The sequence below is a fragment of the Salvelinus sp. IW2-2015 genome, unplaced genomic scaffold (genome assembly GCF_002910315.2).
Source record: "Salvelinus sp. IW2-2015 unplaced genomic scaffold, ASM291031v2 Un_scaffold1028, whole genome shotgun sequence".
In the NCBI taxonomy this organism is placed as follows: Eukaryota; Metazoa; Chordata; class Actinopteri; order Salmoniformes; family Salmonidae; genus Salvelinus; species Salvelinus sp. IW2-2015.
Genome location: NW_019942694.1, coordinates 154,540 through 179,128, shown reverse-complemented (window position 1 = coordinate 179,128; position 24,589 = coordinate 154,540). Strand labels below are relative to the sequence as shown.

General features: G+C 41.0%; 2 protein-coding genes across 2 annotated transcripts in view; both read right to left on the bottom strand.

Moving 5' to 3' along the window:
• Positions 1 to 456: 456 nt before the first annotated feature.
• tpo (thyroid peroxidase) lies at positions 457 to 18,662 on the bottom strand. Its single transcript, XM_024136839.2, has 13 exons — positions 18,588 to 18,662; positions 18,253 to 18,356; positions 17,282 to 17,372; positions 16,984 to 17,144; positions 16,502 to 16,634; positions 16,033 to 16,162; positions 11,304 to 11,510; positions 10,598 to 11,116; positions 5,758 to 6,016; positions 4,719 to 4,889; positions 4,307 to 4,544; positions 3,872 to 4,080; positions 457 to 1,338 (listed from the first exon to the last, which is right to left on the bottom strand). Exons 2-13 carry the CDS (start codon positions 18,341 to 18,343, stop codon positions 1,325 to 1,327), a joined length of 2,223 nt encoding a protein of 740 aa, XP_023992607.1. The 5' UTR covers positions 18,344 to 18,356; positions 18,588 to 18,662; the 3' UTR covers positions 457 to 1,324.
• Positions 18,663 to 20,600: 1,938 nt separating this feature from the next.
• Positions 20,601 to 24,589, bottom strand: part of LOC112069501 (syntrophin, gamma 2) — a 20,689-nt gene continuing 16,700 nt past the window's right edge. Inside the window, exons 5-7 of the mRNA XM_024136845.2 lie at positions 23,618 to 23,710; positions 23,341 to 23,451; positions 20,601 to 22,194 (exon numbers count right to left, since the gene is read on the bottom strand). Coding sequence (XP_023992613.2) covers positions 22,069 to 22,194; positions 23,341 to 23,451; positions 23,618 to 23,710 — 330 coding nt within the window. The 3' untranslated portion in view covers positions 20,601 to 22,068. The remainder of the gene's footprint in view (positions 22,195 to 23,340; positions 23,452 to 23,617; positions 23,711 to 24,589) is intronic.

Here is a 24,589-nt window from a genome sequence, read left to right as displayed (position 1 = left end):
CTGTAATAATACTAGCCACCTAGAAATGTTATGAAGTTGGCTTTAGCTAGCCCAGATATATTCCAATCTCCGAACATCATAACTAGCTACCAAGAGGCAATTTCAGGCTATCAATGAAGTTAGAGTAGCTAGCTTGTCTAACTATTTTACCTGCTGGCAATGTTGGTAGACTTTAGAAAAGCAAACAGTTTCTGAATAAGACTCCCCATTCCCCTCAGATTTTTGGTGTGCATGACGCCCCTGAACGTGATCCAGTGGTATGAGTCTCTCTCTCTGGTCTCTCTCTCTCGCTCTCTGGTCTCTCTCTCTCTGGTGTCTTTTGTCTCTCTCTCTCTCTCTCTCTCTAGTCTCTTGGCCCAACTTACCCGGGCCGGGGTATGGGGTAAGTTGAAGCGCGGAACAGGGTAACTTAAGCCGCTTACAAATGTCTGTACTGAATTAAATATTACCACTACCTTTTTAAAATCACATCTCTCTTTATTTCCCAAACACAATTACAATCGCTCATTTGTCTTTTTAAGCATTTTAAGCATTTTTAAACACAGGCTTAACACCTAACAAACACTTTGTACTTTTTAAAACACTTAAAACAGGCCAGGCCCTGCTGTTACCTCATATCCCAGTGATAATGCTTGCATTACGCCTGGGGGGGAAAAAACACTTGAATTTGCACAACTTGCCATGGCTCAACTTACCCCAAGGCAAACATTTTGACTATATTAGCCCATTCAGCTAGAAGGATGCACTTTCATAATAGGTTTAGGACCTCATATTTAAGTTGATAGAGACCACAACTGATGTATAGAACAATCTTAAAACGATCTACTTTGGTTTAGATACAAGCATCATGAAACCTCTAACACAATACATTCATTTGACCTGGTTGAAAACCTTTTGTTTTATGTTGACCTAACTTGCTTACCACTTTTCCATGTGCATTCTTACTTCACAGACTCCATGAAATTATTACGTCTTCCTAAATAGTTGGTCAAATGATTCATTTGGTGTATGGTTTCCTAGAAACAAGGATGGCCCCATTTACCACACTCTCCCCTAACAAGAACAGAAATTACATAGAGAGAGGAAACATGATTGACAGTAATTACAGCGGTGTCTTTTTTTAATAAGTATACACTGACTTTGTATACCTCTTTTAACTTTATTCATCCCAAATACATTGAACTGAAGTACAATGATATTCACAAAGATAAAAGGCGTTGCAGGGATAACAGTAGCTAAAATATACAGGATAAAAAGCATGAAAACATAGAGAAAAAATTAAACACAGGCCAATGTTTTCATGGAGGATCTCTTGCTTCTCGTCTTAGCTGAAGTTGTCTGAAAATAAATTGGGAAATACAATGTGTATTCAATGTGTATTTCCTCAGGCTATGCAATCACTCATAGACATTATTCCTATTTAAAATTCACAAAGTGACTGCAGGCGACATCGTGCTTTCACACTTTTCCCCCCACAATGGTGTTGCTTTAAGAGTACCAGTGGGGGGGGTGGGGGGGGGGGGGGGGCAGTTAGAACCAAGCAAGATGACACAGAAGTTAATACAGCGTGAGACAGATAATACTGGGTGGATTAGATTTTCACTGGTAGTATCCTGGTTACATCACAGAATTCAATAATTTTTGATGGATAGAAGACTGATTTCCTCTCACTAACTACAGGTATTACGTTTCTCTTCAACTTGGCTTCTGATTGCAATCCTGTGATTCTGGTGCAGCGTAGTGGTGTAAAGTACTTCATTAAAGGAAAGGGTCACCCATTTTGAAAGTATATTGTTGTTTTTGTGTGCATCTCTTAGTGATGTTCTATTGATTCCCTGGGTCATTTCATGTTTTCGTGTGTATCTGAGTTATTAGGTTCAAGCAGGCAGATATCCAGCCGGTATGACGTAGTACTGTGGTAACTTTACCACAGTACTACGTCATAGCTTGAGAGAGACTTTACCACAGTACTACGTCATACTGAGAGAGAGCGTTTACCACAGTACTACGTTCATACTGAGAGAGACTTTACCACAGTACTACGTCATACTGAAAGACGTACCACAGACTACGTCATACTGAGAGAGACTTTACCACAAGTACTACGTCATACTGAGAGAGACTTTACCACAGTATACGTCATACTGAGAGACTTTACCACAGTACTACGTCATACTGAGAGAGACGTTTACCACGAGACTACGTCATACTGAGAGAGACGTTTACCACAGTACTACGTCATACGTGAAGAAGACGTTTACACACGTACTACGTCATACTGAGAGAGACGTTTACCACAGTACTACGCTTATACTGAGAGAAGACTTACCACAGTACTACGTCATACTGAGAGAGACTTTACCACAGTACTACGTCATACTGAGAGAGACATTTACCACAGTACTACGTCATACTGAGAGAGACGTTTAACACAGTACTACGTCATACTGAGAGAGATRTCTCTCTCACTACACTGGAAGTTAATAGGAACACAACTTTTAGATCTCTAAAACGTCTATCACACGTTCAATACTGGCCGACGTTATAACTCGGGAGGACGTCTTCTCTCAAATGAGCCATTGATCATATTGTTGCGATATTCCTACCTGGAAAAATGTGTAATTTTACAGAGGGTCAAGCACATTTCTCCTATTCGTCTGTCTCTTCAGTCCAGGGTGTATTGCAAGGTGCCGTTGTCAGAGATAGAAAGGAGGTAAGAATCAAATGAATGAAAGAACGTACAACGCCCCACCCAGCCGACTGGCGACCAATCGCGTTCATGTTGTCATGCTGTGTTACACGTTGCTAAGCTAATCGTCACGCAACCCCTTCTCAAAGTCAGTGTATATGTCGAGAAACTTGACTATTTTCCTCTAAAATACGTAATGTCACGGTTCCAAAGCTATACGATATTACAGATAGCAAGTTAATTATCTTACATCTCGGAAAAGATTTGTAATGTTGTACTTCTAATGTTGGGTTTTTGAGCTAGCGCCCAATAGACTCCCATTCACTCCTTAAAGGAGAGCGCTCTTTGTCCCAGAATCGCCCAGAATGAACCGTGCAGCCCATTGATGTACCATTGACGTTTTCCATCTCCTCAAAAGTATATCTGCCATTGCTAATGTTTGACCCACATCAATCTACAGGTTGGTGAGATTGTAGACTCTTCAATTGATAGTGCAGTTTGTTTGACCGATTTTACAGCTAACTAGCTACTTTACATACTGATATTGTCTTCAGTATTATTGTGTGTAGCTACGTTTGCTAGAAAGCTACCTAGCTAGCTAGCTATTCAGCCAGCCCATAAAAAGATCATTGCATTGTGGATTTTGCAGTCAACTTGAGCTGCAACAGATTTCCACAACGATTTTCCATGTTGCTACCAACCTTATTATGACGCCAAAATTAAACATTTGTTCACAAAAATTATCAGTCTCACATATTAGTGTTATTTAAAACTGTACATTAATGAGGGGTTCTGGGTGGATTTGTCCTTTAAATAAAAAATAGTTTGAAGTACTACTTAAGTAGTTTTGCGGGGTATCTGTACTGTACTTTACTTTACTATTTATATTTTKGACAACTTTTAACTTTACTTCACTACATTCCTAAAGAAAATTATATTTTTTACTCCATACATTTTCCCTGACACCCAAAAGTACTCTTTACATTTCAAATGCTCGGGCAGGACAGCCCGAGCGGTCCAATTCACACACCTATCAATATGACACACCTATCAATATGACACACCTATCAATATGACACACCTATCAATATGACACACCTATCAATATAACACGTTGTCATCTGCCTCTGATCTGGCAGACTCGCTAAACCACAAATACTGCGGTTGTAAATGACATCATACCTGGGCTAGGCTCCTCTCTCCAGGCCTCCAAGTTCATCCATGGTATATTGTCACACAAGAGAAAACCGTCAGGGTATTTCCCAAACCTGAAGGGGTCAAGGGGGGCCTCTTTCACTTCACTGTTGTCACAGATCACGCGAGATAGAGAGTGCCTTAGAAGTTCCACCCTCTGACCCTGTGTAAACACACCCTCACTCTCCCACCAGAACCTGAAAAAAAAAAACATACAGTAATTGATAATAATAATCAGTCCAATATAGTCAAAAGAAGGCTTCAGAATATAGCATACTTAGGGGTCCAAGCAGCAAATACTACAACAGTGTACCTACTACCAGTTACCTTCCAAACCCCCTCCATGGTTATAGTGGGGGGTTTGGAAGGTATATGTTATATGTTTTCTACGTAGCATCTGTTCACGTGTTTCCAAAAACTCACCTGTCCCCATCTCGAATCATCTTTATCTGTTTTCCAATGAGACATGAAAAGAGTGGACCAGTCCTGGAGCCAGACAGAGGTTCCTCTACCAGTCCTCCTAGCCACACGTCAATGTTGTCAGGATGTCTAAACAGGTCCATGATCTTCCCAACAACACTTGCATCCTTTACAACTTCTCTGAAGTCGTCTTGAGTCGCTATTCTGTCAAGGCCACAGAACGTCCTCCAGTCATTGTAACCTGGGACGTAATTATGGTGCAATTACATTATGCCTGCTTACTAGAGGATTCAAAACAGATCTTCACAGTGGAGTTGTGCAGAGCGATTAATACCTTTTTGAATTTTGGTTGGATTTCAATGAGATTAGTTTAAATTGTCCTAATTATTGACTCCTGTTTATGGGTAACACTGACCTGGAAGTCCATGATCACGTCCCCTCTGCAGGTTGAGTGCGGCCAAGTCCAAACCCCCTGGGACAGTAAGCACAACCAGTCTCTCTGTCAGCTCCTCTGTCAGTAGGTTTTCTGGGGTCACTGCAGTGGCCGGCGTCCCCAACAGACCTCGGAGGACTGGCTCTAGTCCACCTTTCGTGAAGGTAAAAAGATGACAACATTTCACAATACACTTTCCACTATAAACACATTATTCTCCGCAAATACTTCCAGTCAAATTAGTTCTAGGGTAGTTATGTAAGTTTCACATGTCTCCAGCAGAGCTAGTTGTGTGAATATGATCCCTTTCATTGCAATAAAATGCATATCTGTGGGGCTAAATCATTCAGTCTTGCTAGTAACCACTGAGAACTGGCTTTGGCTGGTATAGTTATGCATCACTTTGGATGTTCAGTAATGTATTCTGGAGCAGCTCACATGATTATTCCTATTTAAAATTCCAAATAACAGTTCCAAGTCTCTGTCAGATTAACAATATCCTATGAACAGTGCTAAAAGTACTACAAGTTTAAAAAGGGAGTCCCCATGGCAACTGTAGTAAGGTACATGTAGTTATAGACGTCAGAGGTTACATTAAGTAGAGGTCGCCAGTCTGGGTATGTACTGCACAAAAACATCATGCTGTATAGCCTGAAATGAGACTCCTGTGATAGCCTTTACCAAAACAGAGGTGGGGACACCCTTTCTTATTGTTTAATCTAAGGATTGGCCCTTTTAAGTATGCAACAGTCCACCCTATTAGTTCCAATAGTCATTTATTTATTWATTAAATTTAACCTTTATTTAACTAGGCAAGTCAGTTCAGAACAAATTCTTATTTACAATGACRGACTACCGGGGAACAGTGGGTTAACTGCCTTGTTCAGGGGCAGAACGACAGATTTTTACCTTGTCAGCTCGGGGATTCAATCCAGCAACCTTTCGGTTATTGGCCCTACAGCTCTAACCGCTAGGCTACCTGCCACCCCAAAATATGTAAGCAGCATATGAGAATACCAACCCTCTTTGACGAGTCGCCAGGGACTGAAGAAAGTCTTATGCAGACTCAAAGAGGAGAAGCGTTCATGTTCCTGGAAGCTCTGGTTGAGTCTCCGGAGAACTGAGGGAATAGTGGCATGGCCGAATCGGAATGCAGCAGTAGAGAACACATTGGAGGCTGAGGGCTCTGTAGTTGGATCATAGCCCCCATAGGGACCAATGTAAAGATCAAAAGCCTTTTTTCCAATGATTTTGGGAACATAATCCCTGGTGGTTATAATCTGGGGGCAAATACAGAACAAAGCAAAAGGAGACCTTTAGTTAATTTTTTTTTTTAAGAATACATTTTGCAATCTACAAGTTTCTATGTCCATTCCATTAAAATATATATATATTTCCTGTAGTCCAAGTTGGAACAGGACAGGTTACCCKCAGGGTTCAAATGAATGCACTGCCACCAGATATCCTTGCAGAAAATTTGCAAGATTATCTAGGACAGGCTGTATACATTCATCTGAATATATTCTACTGAGATGGTATTTTGGGATATCTTATGCGAGCTTGAAGATATTGTTTATTTGTTTCCCATGTGGTTAACCTCATAAAATGTAATTTGGCCTCAATGTAAATAATGTATTGTGTCATTTTGGAGTCACTTTTATTGTAAATAAGAATATAATACGTTTCTTAACACGCCTACATTAATGTGGATGCTACCATGATTATGGATCATCATGAATGAATCCTGAATAATGATGAGTGAGAAAGTTACAGATGCACATATATCATGCCCCCAAGACATGCTAACGTCTCACCATTACAATAACAGGGGAGGTTAGCATTTTATATCATACCCACAAGACATGCTAACGTCTCACCATTACAATAACAGGGGAGGTTCAGCCAATTTATAATCATTACGCCCACCGAACATGCCTAACCTCTCACCATTACCAAACAGGGAAGTTAGCATTTTATATCATACCCCCAAGACATGCTAACCTCTCACCATTACAATAACAAGGGAGGTTTGCATTTATGTGGGGGTATGACATTTCTGTGTCTGTAACTTTCTCCCTCATCATTATTTCAATTCATTCAGCATTATCTGTATCCTGGTAGCACCCACATTTATGTAGAAGTGTTCATTTACATTGATGAGTGACTCCAAAATGAAGAAAAAAAAATACATTATTTACCATTCATTCTATTGGGGCAAATATAAATCTGAAACACAACTAAAACAAAAGAGTAAATGCATCCACACATGTGTAGATTCACAAGCTTGATGTAGTCTTATGCGTGTTGTGAATATGGGACCAAATACTTCCCTTTATTACTTGAATACACATAAATTAATTTGTACCAAAACTTTTTTCTCCCTAAATGGGGGACTGTGTATAAAAAGTTCTATAATTTCACAACAGTTCACCTGATATGGATGAAAATACCCTCAATCTGCACTTTAAATCATAGTCATTGGTTTATTTCAAATTCCATATTTTTGGAGTATAGAGCCATGAGAAGAAGAATGCTTACACCGTCCAAATAATTACAGAGAGACACTGTATCATACACAGAGACCACTGCACTATATCATACACAGAGACACTGCAAACATGTACAGGACACTGTATAAACACACGAGAACACGCAGTATGTCAAGAGCACACTGTATAACACACAGAGACACTGCAGTTTATATTCATACACAGAGACACTGCAACATATAACAGAACTGTATAACACACAGAGACACTGCAGTATGTACAGGACACTTCGTATATTACACACAGAGACACTGCAGTATGTACAGGACACTGTATAAAACACAAAAGAAGAATGCAGTAATGTACAGAGCACTGTATAACACACAGAGACACTGCAGTATGTATACAGGACACTGTAGTCAACACAGAGACATGCAGTATGTACATGAGCAACTGTAATACTTACACAGCAGAGACTGCAGTATGTACAGGCAGCCTCGTATAAACACACCGAGAGACATTCGCAGTAGTATAGGGACCGCTGTATCACACACAGAGACCTGCAGCATATGAATAACATGGGTAATATACAACAGAGATAATGCGTATGTACAGGGCACTATATACACAGAGACACTGCAGTATGTACAGGCATGTATCACACACAGAGATAAGCAGTATGTACAGGGCACTGTATCACACACAGAGATAATGCAGTATGTCAGGGCACTGTATCACACAAGACATTGCAGCACGATACACAGGGAACTGTACACACAGAGAATGCGTATGTACAGGGCACTGTATCACACGAGACATGACGCAGTATGTCAGGGCACTGTATATCACACAAGAGATCACATGCAGCACTCGTATCAGGGCAACTGTATCACACAGAGACATCAGCAGTAATGTACAGGAGGCACTGTATCACACAGAGAGAAATGCCAGTATGTACAGGGCACTGTATCAACAGAGACATTGCAGCAAGACTACACAGAGTTGCAGAGATAACAGGACTGTTATCACACAAGAGAATATAGCAGCAGAAAAGGGCACACTGTATCACACAGAGATAGAGGCCATGCAGATAGTACATTGGACCTGTATCACAAGCAGAAGACTAATCGCCCTTAGGATATGTACAGGAGCACTGTATCCCACACCAGAGGACTGAGCAGTATGTTACAGCGGCAACTGTATCACACAGAGAGATAATGCCAGTATGTACAGGCACTGTATCACACAGAGACACTGCAGTATGTACAGGGCACTGTATCACACAGAGACATTGCAGCAGATACAGGGCACTGTATCACACAGAGACACTGCAGTATGTACAGGGCACTGTATCACACACAGAGACACTGCAGTATGTACAGGGCACTGTATCACACAGAGACATTGCAGCAGATACAGGGCACTGTATCACACAGAGACATTGCAGCAGATACAGGGCACTGTATCACACAGAGATAATGCAGTATGTACAGGGCACTGTATCACACACAGAGATAATGCAGTATGTACAGTATATGAGGCCTTGCTCTCTTCACATTTGACAAGACAGACAATTTGATCATCTTATAGAAAATCAACCCTTTCGGAGACTTTGTTGAAACAACTGTATTCTGGTTGGTGTTTAGCTTCTCTCTGACAAGACATCATATGTTCTCTCCCTGGCATTTCAATGTAAGGAGACCTGGGTTGCGCTTAGCCTTACAGATTCTTCTTTGACCAATGTAATGCCGCTTTTATCCAGCTGAGATAGGGGAAACGTATTTAGTAGTCTACCTGGCCTTTAATCTAGATAATTCCCTGTCCCTGTGGTCGGAGGGATTCCTAAGCAGTAAAACGAACACCATGAGAGTTATAGTGTTATCCTTATATCCACTCTGGGATTGCCATTTGGGCCATTTTCTATCACATTTTGAAATGACAGAAGTACATGCAGGCGATTCAGTTCACCTTATTCTATGTCAGATGGACTAAGCAAGCAGGTTGATCCCCTTTTGACTTTCAAAACTGACTTTCGACCAGAAAAGATAAGAACTGAACGCAACAATATCAACGATTTTACAGTTTACAGTTAATTTAAGGAAATCAGTCAATTTAAATAACTTCATTACGCTCTAATCTATGGATGTAACATTACTGGGCAGGGGCACAGCCATGAGTGGGCCTGGGAGGGCATAGTCCCACCCACTGGGGAGCCAGGCCCAGCCACTGGGGAGCCAGGCCCAGCCACTGGGGAGCTGGCCCACCCACTGGGGAGCTGGCCCAACCACTGGGGAGCCCACCCACTGGGGAGCCAGGCCCAGCCACTGGGGAGCTGGCCCACCCACTGGGGAGCTGGCCCACCCACTGGGGAGCTGGCCCACCCACTGGGGAGCCAGGCCCAACCACTGGGGAGCCCACCCACTGGGGAGCCAGGCCCACCACCCACTGGGGAGCTAGCCCAGCCAATCAAAAGGAGTTTTTCCCCTCAAAAGGGCTTTATGACAGACAGATCTGCTCTTCAGTCGATCCTGCAGGTGAAGAAGCCGGATGTGGAGGTCCTGGGCTGGCGTGATTACACCTGGTCTGTGGTTGTGAGGCCAGTTGGACGTTCTGCCAAATTCTCTAAAACAATGTTGGAGGTGGCTTATGGTAGAAAAATCAACATCAACAGCTCTGTTGGACAATCCTGTAGTAAGCATGCAAATTGCATGCTCCCTCAAAACATGATACATCTGTGGCATTGTGTTGTGTGACAAAACTGCACATTTTAGAGTGGCCTTTTATTGTCCCCCAGCACAAGGTGCACCTGTGTAATGATCATGCTGTTTAATCAGCTTCTTGATATGCCACACCTGTCAGGTGGATGGATTATCTTGGCAAAGGAGAAATGCTCATCAACAGGGATGTTCATTAACATAAATAAGCTTTTTGTGCATATGGAAAAATGTGGGGATCTTTTATTTCAGCTCATGAAACATGCGACCAAYACTTTACATGTTGCGTTTATATTTTTGTTCAGTATAATTGATTACATCTATTTTGTATTGACTAATGTAAGACCAATGGCCATTTTTAAGAAGTTATTTGTGCACTTTAAATTCAAAACCCATTTCTGATACAGATCAGAACTCTGAATTAAGAGATTGACCTCTGACCTAAAAGGAATAACTTCTTACCTGGATAATTCTAATAACAATCTGATAATCTCACTACAATAAGTAACACCATACATCAGGCGCCAGGAACTAGGGGTGCTGGGTCATCCCACAACAAAGCAAGGCTCCCCCAAAGTGAAAATACTACACGACTATGTATTTTTATACAATTCATACAATATTATCATGACGTTCCATCATGTACAGTAGGACTTGCCTGGTGCAGAGCTCCGATGATCTTGCGGGCCTCTTGGTAAATAACCTCTGAGCTCCAGTGTGGGTTGAGGCCATTCAAGGCCTCTGCGATTCTATTGTGTTCCCTCATCCACAACGTGTGTAGAGCCACCAGAGTCAGAACCTCATTCACCCTGCTGTCCCCAGCCAGGAAACAATCCACCCTTTCCCCCTGAGGATCCCCTGGATCTTGGAAGCATGGAGACGGGGTGTTGGGGACAAAAGGCAGGTAGGGTCTGCCACTACGGTCAGTGAATCTGCTGTTGACAGCCAGCCGACCCTCAGAGTTTGAGAGGTCTCGAAGGGCACTCTGTAAATATGGGGTGTGGCCGTATACAGTGGATGCATCCAGGAAAGACGTGATTGAGTTCATTTGTTGACGYTGTAGCGCGTGTTTGATGTCCGCCGTCGCAGCCTGTGCATTACCGGAGAAGCAGGCTGGCGACGAACGAAAGAAAGGCACACAGCTTCTGTTCCCAGACAGTTTGTCATCAGGGAATGTCTGCGAGAGAAAGAACACAACTTAGTTTCAGCCCAAAAAATGCTCAGTTTATCATGTTATATAAGTGTTTTCCAAAAAGCTATACCGTACAACACTGTTGTCTTCCTAAAAGGGATTGGTAGGAGTTGGGAAGCAGACAGACAACTGATGTGAAAGCGTATTCATTAGGGTGATTACGAGTGGTTACCTCAATAGGGAAACAGGGGTTTATGTTTTCACACGTCTTTAAACAGTCCAGTCCTCCCAAGAAAGCAGCTCTGCTTGTGCTTTGAGGAGTGAAGGATATGTCATGGTCGATGTACTGGCCCCAGTCCACTAGCATCTGACAATAAACAGCATCTAGCAACATGGGTTTGCTGGAGCTCTGCAGTATTTTCTTGCTGACTTCATGTACCTGGTAATGCAGTGGGGGAAGATGACACAGTATGGTTAGATGATAAATGTTGATATTTTTGGAGCGTCTGTGTTTGATGGTTCTAAACTCGTCCTCATAAAGGATAATGAAGAAATCGACAGCTTCACTGTTCACAAACACAAGTACACTGCAAGCATGACCGTAGCACATGTCCATATCTCTCAACAAAGATGACCTTTAAATAACCTCTTAGATGTAAAGTCCCCTGTTTAGAGGACCTGCATGGTTCTGGTACAGGTTTCAACCTGGCATATTTGCTTTTAAATCGATCTGTGGAAACCATAGATTGAAATGTCTTGCATTGAGCGATAGCCCTGGTTCTCACAGACACAGCAGTGTATATTTTCCACCTGTGGTATGTAGGATGTGAAATCTGACACCACTTGAAGGTGGGATGTCCCTCCTACCATTTAATTATCTCTTCAGACTATCCAACAACTTCTGGCTGAACACTACGACACTGACAAAGCACATGCCGCGTTCACAAAGCTAGTCGAAAGTAGGACTCTCAGAAACGTTTGACTTGCTAACTTGTATACCTTACAACCAGTTAGCACGTGAAAAATGTCACAGCTTCCTAGTTCCGACTAGCACGTGAACGCGGCAACATGCCTGCAATAGATACACACGGCGAGGCAGGGCTTAACATGCCAATGCCCCCCCGAGTACAGTACAGACTCAGTACTCCCATTACTCCTGTGTTAAATTGACAACTTTACTCATTACCCGATAACGGCAGATTTTTTTTATCTTTTTTTTTTATCATTCTATGAACATTTGGGATATGCTTGATAGGTTTAACGTACTTCCATGTTGTCGAAATCAACTACCTAAAAACACTTTCATTCTGAACGTAAAAATGTTTAGCATGAACAGATAGACTGTCGAATGGAATGTACGATCACGATTATCAGTCAAAGTGACGATTCTAACGAACGTTCTAAAACTATCTCAAACCTGCTGTTTGTTTGAACAATAGTAGGAGAAAAGACCAGCACATTCATTTTCACCAACTGCCCAAGGACCAGGTGAGAAGAACATCATGGTTTCAGGCTATTTACGCCACTATGATGATGATGGAAAGCTGTCTGGCACTGGTTATTTGATAAATCTATGAGTGTTCGAAGCCCTTCATCGCTGGTATGTCGTTAACACCTGTTTGTATCTAAATAGCTATGTGTATTGCACAAATCTAGCTAGTTAGCTTGTAGTAAGGACTAGTGAGCTGTATCCAACCAAATGACAGCTATAATATTCTTCGGCATTTGGATATTAATGCAAACCACCAACTAGGTGCTGTATTACCATAGGTTACTTTGGGCCATTTGGTAGGGTGGTCTCCCCAGCTGGTCTCCGGCTAGTTGAAAGGACATACAGTACCAGTCAAAGGTTTAGACACACCTCCTCATTACACGAATTTTCTTTATTTTTACTATTTTATACACTGTAGAATAATAGTTAAGACATCAGAACTATGAAATAACACATATGGAATCATGCAGTAACCCAGACAGTGTTAAATAAATCTAAATATATTGTATATTCGACATTCTTCAAAGTAGCCACTCTTTGCCTTGATGACGGCTTTGAACGCTCTTTGCATTCTCTCAACCAGCTTCRTGAGGTAGTCACCTGGAATGCATTTCAATTAACAGGTGTGCCTTCTTAAAAGTTAATTTGTGGAATTTCTTTCCTTCTTAATGTGTTTCAGCCAANGTGGAATTTCTTTCCTTCTTAATGTGTTTCAGCCAATCAGTTGTGTTGTGACAAGGTAGGGATGGTATACAGAAGATAGCCCTATTTGGTAAAATACCAAGTCCATATTATGACAACAACAGCTCTTATAAGCAAAGAGAAATGACAGTCCATCATTACTTTAAGATATGAAGGTCAGTCAATATAGAAAATGTCAAGAACTTTCAAAGTTTCTTCATGTGCAGTCACAAAAAACATCAAGTGCTATGATGAAACTGGCTCTCATGAGGACCACCACAGGAAGGGAAGACGCAACAAGAATAAACTTTTCTAAATACCTAGACCCTTCAAGGGCAGGCAAACACAGGAAGTAGTTACGCGACATATCTAAGACTAGCTAATTCAATCGAGATTAACTTCTCTCGCTAGCCAGCCAGCTAACGTCAGCTAACAGGCAAAAAAAGCTAGGGGTAAACAAACAGTGACAGCTCTATTAGCTYTACTGTCAGTGTGAGCAGGTCGGGTAAAACAACAGAGTGGCAGAAGACGTATCATGCAAATAATTTGCGCTACCGAGTGGGGCAGCAGTCTAAGGCACTGCATCTCAGTGCTAGAGGGATCACTACAGACCCTGGTTCGATTCACAACCGGCCGTGATTGGGAGTCCCATACTGTAGGGTGGCGCACAATTGGCCCAGCATCGTCCGGGTTAGGGTTTGCCCGGGGTAGGCCGTCATCGTAAATAAAATAAAAATGTCTAAACTGACTTGCCTAGTTAAATAAAGGTACAAAAAAAAAAGAGCTGTTGTGACAACCAGGTATGTTAGTAATGACGCTGCTGAAATCATTAATTAAAACATCCAAAAAGTGCCAGTAGTTTGCTTAGGATGTTAAAGTTAGATGGGAGTACCGGGAGTACTCTACGGCTGTACCCTACCCGGGGCCGTGGTCATGGTAAGCAACTTCTCGCCGTGTACACTACCGTTCAAAAGTTTGGGGTCACTTACAAATGTCCTTGTTTTTGAAAGAAAATCACTTTTTTTTGTCCATTAAAATAACATTCAATTGATCAGAAATACAGTGTAGACATTGTTAATGTTGTAAATGACTATTGTAGGTCGAAACGGCATATTTTTTTTATGGAATATCAACATAGGCGTACTGAGGCCCGTTATCAGCAACCATCACTCCTGTGTTCCAATGGCACGTTGTGTTAGCTAATCCAGGTTTATAATTTTAAAAGGCTAATTGATCATTAGAAAACCCTTTTGCAATTATGTTAGCACAGCTGAAAACTGTCGTGCTAATTAAAGAAGCAATAAAACTGTCCTTCTTTAGACTAGTTGAGTATCTGGAGCATCAGAATTTGTGGGTTCGATTACAGGCTCAAAATGGCCAGAAACAAAGCACTTTCTTCTGAAACTCGTCAGTCTATTCTTGTTCTGAGAAATGAAGGCTATTCCATGTGAGAAATTGCCAAGAAAATGAAGATCTCGTACAACGCTGTGTACTACTCCCTTCACAGAACAGAGCAAACTGGCCCTAACCAGAATAAAAAGAGGAGGGGTTTCCTTACATCATAGCACAGCGGGAGGAAGTGGTTTCATCGCTCAGGAACATTCAGAGATCGCTTTATAGCCARTAATCTAAAATAATTTGTAGATTTTAAACAAAAATACACTTTCTGTTTGTCATAGACGGAGGATTAAAATAAGAAGATTGGCCGGTTCCTATTGAGTTCAGGAAGCCAAGCTGGAGCTCTGTGATGTTCACAGCGGTGGGGCAGATGTTTTGATCGAGAGAGACACTTAGAAAATATGCACAMATATGTATTTTACAGGTATAAGGAAGGTGAAATCACGTAGTTAGTAATTTTATMATTTGATTATGCTGTATTTAGAAAGCATATCAGTAATTTCAAACCATATTCATATAGTTTTGTTGAATAAGAAATACATATCAAATATTTTTTATTTTATCATAGTTGTATTTACTTGAGCTTGTGTCCTCAAAAGTGACTATACCTCAACAATTTACAACTATTTTTTTTTATCAGAAAGGTGAGATTTTAATCTTTCTTGGAGTATGTAGCATTACTAGTTATTGTTTATGACCCTCTCATGATAAATAGTTACTTTTGGGGATTATGTAGATTACATTTTAGATTACATTTAGTTAAATTTCACTGACGATTTCAATTAGTTTCARGGAGTGTTTGAGGATTACAAAGGGTGTTTTACCAACTTCACAACCTCGGAGGAAAAATTCGGAATTTACAGTAGCTTCAGAATCACAGTAAAAAATATGTTGCAATACAGACAAATACATTTTAGGGTTCCATTTAGTGGGTTAAACACTGTGCAAACTGCAGGCTGTGTAGCTATGTAATGTATTGTATATTTAATGATGTTTTTCTCCATTTTAAAAATCCAGTCAGTGTGTGGTGATAACATGAAATACGACAGCTGAAAATATCTGAAATGTAAATATGAATGCAAATCGGATTATATTCCTTTTGGCAAAAAAAACAACATATTAACACGTTCTCAGTATGATAAAAAAWATATATATTTTCTAGAACCAGAAATAGTTCATATCTCTGGTACCTGCCTAATGAATGCATGCAGAATATGTGCTGTCCATACAATTTACTAACCTAATTTTGTAGTTATTTAAATGCAATGGATATTCTGCACACGTTTTTAATAGAAAGCAGATAACACTGGAAAAACCTAAGTAGACTCCTTTTCAAATAGCTTTCTTATGAAAACGTGTTGCACCTGCAGTCTCACAATTTAGAGATTACCGGGGGAAGTTGGAAGCCATTATATAGTTGCCCATGGTTCCAGCCCTTTGGTTGTCTTTCTCCGTCTTCATATTCTGCCGGAAGCCATCTGGCCAAGGCACTGTTGGCTGTGCCCCAGAAAGGCTTGTGCCTGAAAAAATATGTTTAAATCTGTCAAAATATCCCACAATACAAAACAGGTGTGTATGCCATCTCCGATTGCAACATCTCATAGAGAATAAGTTAATTATAGTGCATGGTGGGAGTTTTTAGAGGAATTGTGTGGAAATCAACAGAAAACAGCTATGTGTGTGTGGGGGGGGATTATTCAATTTCTAGTTACTTAAAAAACATAAAATCCTACAGTAATCTTTTGAATCTATGAAGAAAAAAAATGTACATTCTAACCTATTTTGAGAAATGTAAAATATAAGTATAAACAAAACTTATTGTGGATGTTCAGATTTAGTGAAAAAGATATACCAGACACCTATTATTGCAGACTCCAGATATGGAACGGTACTTGTTGGCGAGGCAATCGTTGTGACAGAAGGCTGGGAGAACGGGTGGAGGACAACCTGACAGGTCTGCAATCAGCGCCAAGTCCTCCAATGAAAGGAGCTCTTGAGAAGTGACAGCACTGAGTTAACTAAAGCAAATAGTCTGCAACAGATCGTCTCATTAGGCTGGTCGGGGCAGCCATTTTGCAATTCAATAATATTGCTGACACTGTATATGCGAAAGGCTTATCTTTGACGTTTAACTCTAAGTGAAGTGTGCATCCTGCATGCATCTCGTCTATGTCGTACCAGTATCTGGCTCAAGTTAGAACCACACAGATCTCAGGAAGTTWTTTGACTATACCACAGAGTAGACATGACCTTTGTGCTGTCATTGCAAGTGTACAGCATAGCCTACATGACTCATATATAGTGTGATAACGGTTGAAGTGAAATATGACCATAGACCTACCTGATGCAACAAGAGCCCTTTTATGTCTCCGGCTGGCTCTGTCCTTCAGAATAAATAAAGTTGTGTCAAACACCTCTGCAGCTCTGGAAATCTCTTGGGTCTCAGGCTCTGCTTGCCGGAGAAATGAAAACAGCTGCATTGGGGACCGGAGTGTGCCTCGCCTGTGATTCAGAGGAATTGGCAGATAAGTAGTGAAAAAGTGGACCCCGCTCCCCCCCGCTCTTAAAATGTTTTAAAAGTAATGTATCTAGGAACACTTTCACATGAACCATACACACACTGTCATTAGGTTCATTACTCTGTCCTGGTGTGACATAATGCTGTGTCCACCATCTGAAGGCTTTCTTGAAAAGAGGAAAAGAGTAATCCCCCATAGTCAAACGATGCTCCTGGAAGAGTCAAACATAAGACTTGTAAGGAAACCAACCATGATATATAACATGGAAATATAATATAGAGAGACGTTTCTATTTATTTACAAATTGTTAGAGGACGTATACAAAAAAACAAACAAGGCAATATTATAATGAAAATAATAAAGCTACAGTGTTGTGATCCCTGTAGTCATTTGGCCAGGAAGAAAGGAACAGAGACATTCTCCTCTGTTACTACGTATATCTCCTCTAAAGCAGCGAAGGAAAGTTGTATATACCTTTTGAATGGCACCTAATGTGGCTGAGCAGGAGATAATTAGTAACCTCTCTCCGTTACCCGGGAGTGACTTGTATCGACATCATGACATTCCGTGGAAAGGGGAAGTAGATACTGAACCCAACACAGACTGATGTGATCCAGGAAATAGCCCCTCAGACAATAGGGCTTTAGAATGAGCAGATCTGATACCCTTCTCATATCAACTATCATGTGGGTTTTCCATTTTCTTCAAATAGATGTTAAAAAATATATATTTWAAAAAAGATGAATGTTTAATATGCCCTATTTAATAGCTGCATTTTCCCCCTGACAATCTCCCAGAGATACATCGCACTAGCAAATACCTACTGGGAGGGAGACTGCCATGTAGAAGTTAGTCACTAGAGAACTTCCTTCCTGCCTGGATAGAGGAATTAGACTGTTCTCTAATGACCAACTTCTCAATTATATAATCCATACTATTATATAAGTTTTTTTTTTTGTGTCCTTGGGTGGTAAAGTTGACACGAATAGAGTATGTGCAAAATAAAAAATACATCTGTGTTTAATTGAATCATGCACACATAATGAAATAATCAATAGGAACAAGAACCAAACAATAGAGATAATACTCACGTTTGGAGTTGCTGGCCTCGTCACTTAAAAACCTCACGAGAATTGCGCAGTATACAATGGCATATTTAATCAGGTTGAAATGCCCAGCCATGGTTTGGTGATACCTGAATGTACAGTAAGTCAATCGCAGAAATATATATATATATATATATTTTTTAAACTTTTTCATGAGTAACTATGTTAATTTAAAAGCACTAGACAATCCACCATGAGCTGAATGTGATAAAATATGATTAGTTAATGCGTGACATGTTTAAAGCAACCCCTAGTAACTGTTATAACAAGTATTTCAAGAAGTTACACCAAAGCTGCCATTGAACAACATATTTTCCCACCTTTTTTTGACGTTTTTCCCTCAGAGAAGACTCTTGTCGTCTGTTGGCAAAGAGAACACTGTCTTGTTGGTCTGGTTTCAGAGTGTCTGGCATTATAAGAGGTTCCGTTATACTTGGTCGACTACGTTGCAGAAACACTTGAAACATTGTTTTCTTTGCCGGCGCTGCCTACGCATTTAGAAGACAGAGAGAGACATGTCAAGAAGGGATATAACTTATTCGTCTGTGTATCTCACCATGCATGTCTTGCCATTGAATTGTGCGTCAAAGTCTTGCTTATTTGAGCTAGGGAAAAAAGAAAGGGAAATKACCTTTTCTGACTCAGCGTGAGATGACCTTGTCATTATTATGTCTGAGCAGGAAACATCACTGCCATTCTACCAATAAGAAAGGTACCGTCCTGTATTTTATAGAGTAATGACATTTAGATACTGGCCATGTTATATATTATATATACATGTAAAATGCTGAGACGTTATTGTAACGGTAACCCGTTACAATGGAAGATTTTGCATAAATGTACAATCGTATGACATGTCATTTAAATAGAAGGCCTTTGCTAACATCAGAAATSCTCCCAATGTATTGTTTGTGTCAAAGTGACTGATACTGCTTATTCCCAGTAGTCCTTCTGCATTGATTGTGATTTATCTCCTTGCAAGGTTGGTTGGTTGTTTTTTTTTGTCAGGCAGTTTTCGTTCCAGTGGCTAACTGTGTGTCCACAGATGTTATGCGTTTCTTTCAGATAATACTTCTTTCAAAAAAAAGAATGTTCACCCTGCTGCTCCCATATACTTCTGTCCTCTCACGCTGTCATTTGTAATTGGCTTAATTTAACAGTACAGTAACCTCTTTTTATCTAATTCTCTAAAACAGCCTTCAGGATTTCTTGTAATAAGGAGAGTAAGCACTAGTTCTCCTGGAGAACGCCCTCAGACGCCCCTAATCACAAATGCTTCAGTTAGCATTCAGAGCTTACTGTTGCCTCTGTCGTCAAGAGTGGGTGTCATGGCCCCCCGGGAGATTGAGTGAGGCACTTGAGCTCTGTACTTGACAAACTGCTGATGAAACTGCATAGCATTACCAAGCAGGCCGTGACTTCAGTTCAGCGGAAGGACATGGTCCATGTCTTCAGGACGTTCGTTGAAACTCTCCATCTCGTTGTTGTTCTTCATGGTGTCTTGATTTCTCTCACAGAGACATTCTGTATATCGGTTCAGGTTTGGTTTCTGCACTTTGTCTTCACCCCCCCCMAAAAAATGATGGTGCTACGGAAGAAACCTTGAACGGGGCAAACAGCTCAGTCTACAGGTGTGAGAGGTACTATTTAGGAGCCTGTTGTGCAGCGCCTACTGTTACCAGTCCCCTGTTTAGCACCCGCTGGGAGGCCCTGGCCTAGCAGGTACAGTGTATAGAAAAAGTGAAAGATTGTGCACCGACAGTAACATGTGGTGTGACATTCTGAACCACTGGGAAGAAGTGCTGGAGGTTGCCCCTGCAGTGCAGACCCTGAGGGACTGGCCATCTAATGAGATGGATTTGAAAGCCAGTTGGAGAGCATTGGAACATACAGCAGACAATTCAGTCATGCGTTTTTTTGTTGTTTCTGACCATTTGATTCTGCCCTTTAGACATTCCATACAGAGCTCAACAAAACAAAACGTAGAAATCTGATCAAAGTCAAGCTACGGGCAGGAGGCAGAATACCTCCAATCCTCCAAGTAGGAAAACAAAATGCCAAGCAGAGCCCTAGTAAACACATTTTGGATCTAAGAATGGGACAACAAAGTTTTCAGCAAAATGTTATTGCTGTATAATTTAAGAAGAGATTTTCCTGTCACTGGTCTCAATTTCCTTCTTACCCTATTCAAGACTCTTCAAGCAGCAGATGGCCTTTGTTCCCGCAGCAAATCAAGACTATTGATTTGTTAGTCGCCGTTYATTTCCACCATCAATAGCTGTGAACATTTAAGGTAGGGCGCGGAATTCATTAAAAGACCATTTGACAATAAGGAGGAATGATTTGGGATTTATTTAGTAATAGAAAATAAAACCAAAGAGGCTGGGTGAAAATACATATAGATGCATATGATGGTAAGCGTTTGTAATGACTGTCAGACTGCATGGCCTCATAAAGTAAAATATTACAAAACTTAAAACATACATGTTGATTTATTTCCATAAACTAGCATTTTAGTCATCTGACAGATACAGTAAGATAGCATTGCTACAATAAGCCTGCATCTTCTTCCCCAAGTGTCCTTCCACACAACCCTTTGTTATGGGAGAATATCAGTGACTAGCAGTGACTGTCTACATAAACTAAAACACCCTCTGGTGTCATGAACGCCTCCACCAAGCCCTGCATTTGTGCGCCTCAACACAAAACTCTCCAGACACTCTTTTTCCAAAATCATGTAACAGCCACGCTCTGAAGTCATGGAATAAGTTAAATCAACTACAGAGTATAGCCCAGTAGAATACTAATTTCAAAATGTTTTCATGTGTATTGATTTGTACAGTATAAACTGTTCTGCTTTTTACTTTGCAAATATGGAAGAAAAAAAAGTTCACCTACACATGAATTCAAAACTTTGCAATGAACCTAGAACATAGAAACCCTCTTTGTGACTTGTAGGCCCTATTCATAGGTGGTACCGCCATCACCGGGTCGCGTCATGCCATTGTCATGAACATTCTCAAGCCGTCCTCTATCAGCGGCGCCATAGTGGTGCTCCAAAGTGGTGATACGCCCAGGCTAACTACTGTTTCGTCTAAATTACACTACAGTGCCTGGAAATATGATGACTGCTGCTAAAGTAATCAAATATTTAGTAGGAAAAAACATTGCCAGAGTTATCATGTTGTCAAATTTACTGTAGACAAATGGCAATGGTGTCATTAGCTATCAAAGTTTGTAAAAAAAAAAAAAAAAAGCAATGGTAATGTTAGCTAGCTAAAATCTGGTGGCCTTCCTTCAATCTTAGCTAGCTAGCTAACGTTACACTGCATCTAAAGCCAATCTGGTGACGTCAAAATGATGACAAAAGGTTTTCCTACTAATTATTTGCCTCCTTTTTGAATTTCCAAGCTACTGTAATGCATTTATGATGAACTCTTCATCAGCGCTCATTGGCTTTGAGTAAAATGCTCAGTCAGACATCAGTTCAAAACTAACGCTCAAAACAATATTGTGACGAAACATGCAACTCAGGAATGTGTTTTTCTACATGGAAAAAAAAATCTGTCATTTTGAGCATATTCATACTGTAATGTCAATAACAACCAATTAATACAAGTATAAATATCCCCTACTTCCAAAGTCAAATATGTTTTTTTAAAATATTTTCCTTATTATTATTTAACAAGAGCCTTACAAAAATAACAGGAACAAGATATACATATCAATTTAATTTGAATGTGCATAAAATAGTCAATTAGCTCATGTGACTAAACTGTACATGACAACACCAGGAAGTGTCTAAATCATGTATTTTCCAGAGATGCTTTGACTGTTGACAAAGACAGGGTCCACAGAGGCCACTTTGGAGGCGATAAAAGAATGAATACAATGGAGGACTGCCGTCAGATTGGAAAACTCCAGCTCCTGCAATGAAAAGAAAAACCCTGAATACAAATTCTAAGAATTACTCTTAAAAGATTTTGCATAACATTTACAAAATGTTTGCATACATAATGTCCCAATTACTTTTGTAACAAATAGGCAGTTGTATTTATTACTACTACTACTAACAACAAAAACAACAATCAGATTAGTTAATAATATTACTCTACTGGTTCCCCACATGGCATTTACCAGAGATAGTTTGATTCTATATATTGATGAGGTAGCAACAGCTGATTTTATTAAGTGTCCACGGGCGGCTGCTGAGGGGAGGACTGCTCATAGTAACAGCTGGAACGGCGTGAAGGGAAGGACATCAAACACATGAAAACCACCCCAATTTAAAGGTGCCACCAAACATTCTGCCGTCTATCAATACTCTCCTCAGAGAGGTCACTGCAATGCAATGGAACTTGAGAAGATATTTATTTAATTTAACCTTCATTATTTAACTAGGCAAGTCAGTTGACAACTAATTCTTATTGACAATAACGGCCTACCAAAAGGCAAGAGATCTCCTGCAGGGATGGGGGCTGGGATTAAAAATATATATATATAGGATATAAACACACATTACGACAAGAGAGACAACACAACACTACATAAAGAGAGACCTAAGACAACAACATAGCATGGCCGCAACACATAACAACACAGGATGGTAGCAACACAGCATGGTAACAACACAGCATGACAATAACATGGTAGCAGCACAAAACATGGTACAAACATTATTTGGCACAGACAACAGCACAAAGGGCAAGAAGGTAGAGACAACAATACATCTCACGAAACAGCCACAACTGTCAGTAAGAGTGTCCATGATTGAGTCTTTAAATGTAGATGGAGATTAAACTGTCCAGTTTGAGTGTTTTTTTGCAGCTCATTCCAGTCGCTAGATGCAGCGAACTGAAAAGACGAGCGACCCAGGGACGTGTGTGCTTTGGGGACCTTTTAACAGAACGTGACAGGCAGAACGTGTGTTGTAAGTGGAGGATGAGGGCTGCAGTAGATATCTCGGATAGTGGGGAGTGAGGCCTAAGAGGGTTTTATAAATCAGCATCGACCAGCGGTGTCTTGCGACGGGTACACAGAGATGACCGGTTKACAGAGGAGTATAGAGTGTACCTTCATCTCTATCTGTTTGTTTTCAGCATTCTTGAAGAGGAGTTTCACCCTTGTTTTCCCATCATCAGAGGAGCCTTTCAGTTGAGAGAATTTGTATCTCCATAATATCGTCTACAGAGGATAAGAGTTGACAATATAGCAAGGGTTCATTATTATTAACTAATCAATAAACAGTAGGTATTAACCAGTCTAGCAATGGATAATATATCCCCTAGTGTATAGCCTGTTGAACATTCAGTTAGAATAGTGAATGAACAGCGAATGAACAACGACTCACCTTCGAGGAGCTCTCGGAACAAGTGAAGCCAGATCCAAAGTCTATAGTCAAACACAGTACTTTACCCTGGCTGCTGCACATGTAGGTCTTTGACTGTTGAGAGAAAGACCAGTATTTAGAGAACAGTCAGACATTTCAACATATACATTGTGTAACGGAAAGATTCAATACGTCAGAAGCATCTCAAACTAAAACGATTCTCTGCTCGGGGGGGGGGGGGGGGGGGGGCAATGCAAATACTCTGGGTAGCCACCATTTGATTAGATACATCTCTGTTGCTAGGCAGGAACTTAATGGTTCCTCCACTGGTGTAGTCATGGCCCTGCCTTATGCTAGAACCTTTGTGAGTGTGGAAATGATTGTGTGTGACACAAGACTGCAGTAGGAGGGTCGTTGTGGTGGGCCCTCTGTGTGAACATAGGACTGCAGTAGGAAGTCGTTGTGGTGGGCCCTCTGTGTGAACATAGAACTGTAGTAGGAAGTCGTTGTGGTGGGCCCCTCTGTGTGAACATGGAACTGCAGTAGGAAGTCGTTGTGGTGGGCCCTCTCTGTGAACATGGGACTGCAGTAGGAGGGTCGTTGTGGTGGGCCCCTCTCTGTGAGCAATGGGACTGAGTAGGAGGTGTTGTGGTGGGCCCTCTGTGTGAACATGGGACTGCAGTAGGAGGTCGTTGTGGTGGGCCTCTCTGTGAACATAGAACTGGTAGGAGAGTCGTTGTGGTGGGCCCTCTCTTGTGAACATAGAACTGTAGTAGTAGTTGTTGTGGTGGGCCCCTCTGTGTGAACATGGAACTGCAGTAGGAGAGTCGTTGTGGTGGGCCCCTCTCTGTGAACATAGAACTGTAGTAGGAGTCGTTGTGGTGGGCCTCTCTGTGAACATAGATTGTAGTAGGAGAGGTCCGTTGTGGTGGCGGGCCCCTCTCTGTGAACCTATAGAACTGTAGTAGGAAGAGTCGTTTTGGGGTTGGGTGG